Raw genomic sequence first — 7500 nt, forward strand, 5'->3', positions numbered from 1 at the left:
TGGTACTCACTATATCAGTTCTTTTTTTGCCAAAATTGCTAAGTTGCAGGGACGTAAACAAACCAACACTGGTTGTAAAGCGGGTAGCAGGGGGCAAACACACACACAGACACACACTACACACACACACACACACACACATGTATGCATATGACTGGGCTTCTAATTGTCGGAGCCCTGGGAACAGTGAGTAAAAATCTTGAGAAGTACGTGGAACCAATAGGGGCTGCAATAAGGGTGGAGCACTTGCAGAAAACAGCATTGCTTGGAACCACCCGAATACTCCAGAAAAATAAGAGGTGTTACTTTAGTTCACTGGTAGTGAACAGCTGACACTGTAGTACATCTCCAGCATTAGAAGCTGTACAAAGGCAATGATAATAATAATAATAATAATAATAGTAATAATAATAATAACATTGTACCTACCAATAAGCCGTTGTGCTAGGAGAAAGAGAAATCTCTTTGAACCAAGGCTTTTCCTGTATTTTTCACTCTCATAGTCAATGTCTGCAATGAAACCCCAGGTAACCGATAAGAAGGAGTACATGGATTGGTTTACAGTCTGGATGGCCACCAGATCGAGAGGGAGTACTTGGTGTTTGATCAGGATGAACGTTGAGTGAAGAACCATGTTCTCTAGAATAGGTTCACTGTTGGGAAAGAGAAAAAAAGACAAGAGTTGAGATAAATTAAGGGTTGTGTTGGGGGAGGAGGAAAAGGAGGGTTAACTGAGCTGGCGGGGTGGGGGACAGAGAATTGGCAATGGTAGAAATATGGTAACAAAAGGGTTAAAGTGATCAAAATTTCATATCAGTTTATGTTCCCAGCACAAGCTTAATAACAACTAAGTTAGTTCATTAAATTCCTCGAAGTTAATTGAAACAAAGGCGGTGGATTTCAAGAGAGATGTCGTAACAAAAAGGTTAAAATATCCTAAATTGATGGTAGTATTAGAAGTGTTTGGTGTTATAGCTAAGGTTAGCAGAATGAAGTAACAAATGTGAATACATTACCCTGCTGAGTAATTGATGGAACAACACAAGGCATTCCCCGAACCCCCAGGGATACAACCAATTGGGATCTTGAGGGCTTGATCCCAGTCAGGGCGAGACATCAGTCCATTGATGACCTGGAATAAAGCAAAAACAACTTTTATTCAATTGAGCCATACATATAAATATATATTTCTTTATTGCCCACAAGGGGCTAAACATATAGGGGACAAACAAGGACAGACAAAGGGATTAAGTCGATTACATCGACCCCAGTATGCAACTGGTGCTTATTTAATCAACCCCGAAAGGATGAAAAATAAAGTTGACCTCGGTGGAATTTGAACTCAGAATGTAACAGCAGACGAAGTACTGCTTAGCATTTCACCTGGCGTGCTAACGGTTCTGCCAGCTCACTGCCCTTATATATGTGTGTGTGTGTGTGTGTGTGTGTGTGTGTGTGTGTGTGTGTGTGTGTGTGTATATATATGTTGTTGACACTCCATCGCTTACAACGTCGAGGGTTCCGGTTGATCCGATCAACGGAACAGCCTGCTTGTGAAATTAACGTGCAAGTGGCTGAGCACTCCACAGACACGTGTACCCTTAACGTAGTTCTCGGGAAGATTCAGCGTGACACAGAGTGTGACAAGGCTGACCCTTGAATTACAGGCACAACAGAAACAGGAAGAAAGAGTGAGAGAAAGTTGTGGTGAAAGAGTACAGCAGGGTTCGCCACCATCCCCTGCCGGAGCTTCGTGGAGCTTTTAGGTGTTTTCGCTCAATAAACACTCACAACGCCCGGTCTGGGAATCGAAACCGCTATCCTATGACCGCGAGTCCGCTGCCCTAACCACTGGGCCATTGCACCTCCACATACACACATATATATATATATATACATACACACATACACATACATAATCAGTGTGGGAGGAAATGTTTGAGTTATGTAAGCCTAGTCAGCCATCAGAGAACTCACAGGACTCAACTATTATGATATGGCTATTGTTCAGAACACATGCAGCCTGTGGAAAGGTGTGTCTTTCAGTTGGTGGATTAAAAGTTAGGTCAAAAGAGTTCATACTGTAGGACATGCTCCATTTGTCAGCCAGTACAGCCATGCATGATGCAATAGAGTGTGCAAATCTTTTGATAGGCCCAATAGGCCCCATACAAAAGCCTCGTACTGCATAGTCAATGGTTAATTTCAGTGAATCTTTCTAGTGATGGCTTTGCACGTATACGAAAAAGCAGCTACTATATATATATATATATCATCATCATCATCGTTTAACGTCCGCTTTCCATGCTAGCATGGGTTGGACGATTTGACTGAGGACTGGTGAAACCAGGTGGCTGCACCAGGCTCCAATCTGATCTGGCAGAGTTTCTACAGCTGGATGCCCTTCCAAACGCCAACTACTCTGAGAGTGTAGTGGGTGCTTTTTACGTGCCACCAGCATGAGGGCCAATCCAGCGGTACTGGCAACGGCCACGCTCAAACAGTGTTTTTTGGGGGTTTTTTTACGTGCCACCTGCACAAGAGCCAGTCCCTATTTTGTTCACGTGCCAGTAAGGCGAAGCTGGAAATGATCGCGCTCAAATGGTGTTTTTTATGTGCCACCAGCACAGAAGCGAGAACGCTGCTCTGGCAGTGATCCCACTCGGATGGTGCTACAGAGAGAGAGAGAGAGAGAGAGAGAGAGAGAGAGAGAGAGAGTGAGTGAGAGAGAGAAATAAATACACACAAATCAATATATATACGTGTGTGTGTGTATATATATATATATATATATATATATATATATATATCATCATCATCGTTTAACGTCCGCTTTCCATGCTAGCATGGGTTGGACGATTTGACTGAGGACTGGTGAAACCGGATGGCAACACCAGGCTCCAGTCTGATTTGGCAGAGTTTCTACAGCTGGATGCCCTTCCTAACGCCAACCACTCAGAGAGTGTAGTGGGTGCTTTTACGTGTCACCCGCACGAAAACGGCCACGCTCGAAATGGTGTCTTTTATGTGCCACCCGCACAAGCCAGTCCAGGGGCACTGGCAACGATCTCGCTCGAAAATCCTACAGGAGCCAGTCAGGCGGTACTGGCAACGGCCACGCTCAAAATGGTGCATCTCATGTGCCACCCGCACAAGAACCAGTCCAGGGGCACTGGCAACGATCTTACTTGGCTTGCCGGGTCTTCTCACGCACAGCCCATTTCCAAAGGTCTCGGTCCGTAGTCATCGCCTCGGTGAGGCCCAATGTACGAAGGTCTTGCCTCACCACCTCAGCCCAGGTCTTCCTGGGCCTACCTCTTCCACGGGTTCCCTCAACTGTTAGGGTGTGGCACATATATATATGTATATATGTATGTATATATATATTATGTAACACACACACACACATGCATGTGCACACACACACACACACACACACACACACACACTGGTTCAAGAGCACTAAAGCTAATGGGCAAAGTGTATCTTGGGATGGAAGCGTGTTTGTCACTTTGCCAGCAAACAACCACAAAATCTGGTAAACAAACACAGTTCTTCACAAACTTGAAGCATATATATATATACCTTGTGATTCCACCCATGACTCACCAAGCAGAGAGAACAATGGGAATTATCAAGGTTATTACCACCACTACCACCACCACTATCACTACTACTACTACTACTACTACCACCACTACTACTACCACCACCACCACCAACACTACTACCACCACCACCACCACCACCACTACCACAACCACCACTACTACTACTACTACTACTACTACCATCACCACCACTAGCACCACTGCTACTACCACCACCGCCACCACCGTCACCAATACTATTATTGTTACGAGTGTTACTACAGCTGCTACTTCAAGCCATAATATTTGAAAAAATTAATAATAATAATAATAATTCATCATCATCATCATCATCGTCGTCGTTTAACGTCCGCTTTCCATGCTAGCATGGGTTGGACGATTTGACTGAGGACTGGTGGACCAGGAGGCGACACCAGGCTCCAATCTGATTTGGCAGAGTTTCTACAGCTGGATGCCCTTCCTAACGCCAACCACTCCGAGAGTGTAGTGGGTGCTTTTACGTGCCACAGCACAAGGGCCAGTCAGGCGGTACTGGCAACGGCCACGCTCGAATTGGTGTATTTTACGTGCCACCTACACAGGAGCCAGTTCGGCGGGACTGGCAACGATCTTGCTCGAATGACTTTTCATGTGCCACCGGCACAAGTACCAGGAAGGCGACGCTGCGGCACAAGTGCCAGGGAGGCGACGCTGGTAACGATCACGCTCGAACGGTGGTGCCATCACGATTTCACTTTCATTTGCCCCAACAGGTCTTCGCAAGCAAAGTTTAGTGTCCAATGGAGGAGACGTTGGCATGGGGGCCAGTCGTCGAATTTTGTTCGATTTCAATTTAGTGTCCAACGAAAGAAAGGTACGCATAAGTGGGCTGATGGACACAGGTAGAACATTCTTGATCACAGGTGTGCTCAATTAAGACTGACCTGAGCTTTAAACAATTTGACTATCATTTAACGAGATGCAGATCTACCAAAGTTAATGAATAAAATGTAGCTTACCTCAAATATCAGCCCATCTCCTGCAACTATCACGATGCCATACCATCGAGAAATGTCAAGGGTTTGTACTATCTTCTGAGCATGGCCTGCATGGTCTGCAAAGCAAAAAAACAAAAAAAAAAGGGAAACATTAATGATCCTTTCTACCATAGGCACAAGGCCTGAAATTTGGGGACGGGGATAGTCAATTACATCGAACCCCAGTGTTTCACTGGTACTTAATTTATCGACCCTGAAAAGGATGAAAGGCAAAGTGGAATTTAGTGGGGTTTGAACTCAGAATGTCAAGGCAGATAAAATACTGCTAAGCATTTCACGTGGCATGCTAACGATTCTGCCAGATCACCTTGGAAACAACACTAACAAGATCACCCAGGGAGCGCAAATCTCCACCAAGGCAACACCAACATCCTCTCAATAATTAGCCAGAGATGATTTTTAAAATGAGAATATCTGAAATAAATTTGACTTCTCTCACAAACTAGAATACTAAAAATTAAGTAAAAAAAAAAGAAACAGGAAAAATAATCCAGAATCCTTGTCCGGCACCGGATTGATCCCAAAATTTAATCAGTTGGTGCCACTCACAAGGCCAAACATCCCTGAAAGTTTCATCCAAATCCATCCCGCGGTTCTTGAGATATCTTGTCCATGGACAAACAAACAAACAAACACGACTAAAAAAAACACCTCCACTTCGCTAAGGCGGAAGGAATAATAATAATAATAATAAGAGCACTCAGAGTGTAAATCTCCGCCAAAGCAACACCAACATCCTCTCAACGATTAGCCAGAGATGATTTTTAAAATGAGAATATCTGAAATAAACTCAACTGTTCTCACAAACGACAATACTAAAAATGAACCTGACCGTTCTTGAGATATCTTATCCATGGATAAACAAACATGACTCTTTTACTTGTTTCAGTCATTTGACTGTGGCCATGCTGGAGCACCGCCTTTAGTTGAGCAAATCAACCCCAGGAAGCCAGCCATCCTTCCCATCTTTGACCTGACATAATACGCACGGACCCGGGTTTCTAGGTAATTACCCGTCATCAGTGCACGACAATCACTGGTCACCGATGCAAAGGGGTCCCAATGCAAATACATATATCTTTTTTCCAGTGATGAAAAGTCACTGATCTCGAAAATGCATAAACAAGCAATGATAAATCTCTGAACGAGGTATAAACAGTAGATACACGACAACGTGAAGTATATTTGCCACTTAAATACGGCTAAACACTAAGGGTGGATGCTACTGTAGCTTGTAGCCCCAGGAGGACACCTCCTCCAGCTGGCTATTGACATACATGTATATATATATATATATATATATATATATATATATATATATATATATATACACACACTTATAAATATATACACAGACACACAAAATATATCTACATGCTCATTAATCTCATATGTATATATACACGCAAGCACAAAGATATATATATATATATATATATATATATGTATATATAAATATATATATATATATATACTAATATATGGGAGAATTTATGAAAAAAAAAACAACAGATGAGGACAGGTGGTGTAAACAACAAAAGGATGTATTAGTTTAACGCTCGGGAATAGAGAAAGTCTTTAACGTTTCGAGCTACATACATACATATATGTGCATACATACATAGACAGTCAGACAGATACAGACAGAGATAGCCATCTAAAGCAAACAGACAGAGGAAGACAAACAAATAGACACGCAAGTAAGGGTTGAAATATATGACCTGTCCAAAAGACCAACATGATCTGATACAATCATGGTTTATCGACGTTTTTGTGAATATTTATTTGGATCAGGTATCAAGAAGTGGCTCAGAAATCTCAAATAAAACATTCTGCCTGACATGCTAAGGATTCTGCCAGCTCACCGCCTTAACAACAATAATAATAATAATAATAATAATAATGGTTTCAAATATTGGCACGTCATCATAATCATCATCGTCGTTTAACGTCCGCTTTCCATGCTAGCATGGGTTGGACGATTTGTCTGGGGACTGGTGAACCAGGTGGCTACGCCAGACTCCAATCTGATCTGGCAGAGTTTCTACAGCTGGATGCCCTTCTTAACGCCAACCACTCAGAGAGTGTAGTGGGTGCCTTTTACGTGCCACCCGCACGAAGGCCAGTCAGGCGGTACTGGCAACGATATATATATATATATATATATATATATATGTATATATATGTATGTATATATGCACCATTCAAGTGTGGCCGATACCAGTGTTGCTTCTCGGAGTGATTGGTATTAGGAAGGGCATCCAGCCTTTCAGAAGCCTTGCCAAATCAGAGACTGGGGCCTGATGCAGCCCTCCAGGCTTACCAGCTCTCGGTCAAACCGTGTTCAACCCATGCCTGCTTGGAGAGCTGACATTAAGCAATGATGATGATGATGATGATGATGATGATGATATATATATATATATCTGTATATATTCAGATATATATGTACATATTCATTCATATATATATATGTGTGTATATATACATATATATGTGTGTGTTTATGTATATATGCACCACACACGCATGCATTTGAGTCGTGCTTGTTTCCTTCTGTTTATAAAGAAGCCACTATAGTCTCTATTGTTGAACCATCAAGACAACCCTTCCTCTTTTTCCTCTCCCCTCCCTCCCTCCCTTCCTATTACTGCCTTCTGCTTTAAGACAAGGAATTCGCTCTTTCTCTCTCTCTCTCTCCCTCTCTGTCACTTCCCCTCTCCCCTCCTTCCCTCTCAGTCTTTCTCTCACACACACACACTCTCTCACTCTCTGCCTTTCTCCCTCCCCTCCCCCTCCCTCTCTCTCATTTCACACAACCCTTAGTCTTTCTTTTGCCTTTTGTCTTCCCC

At 42.9% G+C, this 7500-nt stretch overlaps 1 protein-coding gene across 1 annotated transcript in view; it reads right to left on the minus strand.

Moving 5' to 3' along the window:
* The window catches only part of LOC106875475 (sphingosine kinase 2), a 53656-nt gene that overhangs the window by 6704 nt on the left and 39452 nt on the right, over positions 1-7500 (minus strand). The window contains exons 3-5 of the mRNA XM_089344984.1: positions 4610-4704; positions 1017-1132; positions 430-653 (exon numbers count right to left, since the gene is read on the minus strand). Coding sequence (XP_089201110.1) covers positions 430-653; positions 1017-1132; positions 4610-4704 — 435 coding nt within the window. The remainder of the gene's footprint in view (positions 1-429; positions 654-1016; positions 1133-4609; positions 4705-7500) is intronic.

The sequence above is a fragment of the Octopus bimaculoides genome, chromosome 29, assembly GCF_046866305.1.
Source record: "Octopus bimaculoides isolate indiv1 chromosome 29, ASM4686630v1, whole genome shotgun sequence".
In the NCBI taxonomy this organism is placed as follows: domain Eukaryota; kingdom Metazoa; phylum Mollusca; class Cephalopoda; order Octopoda; family Octopodidae; genus Octopus; species Octopus bimaculoides.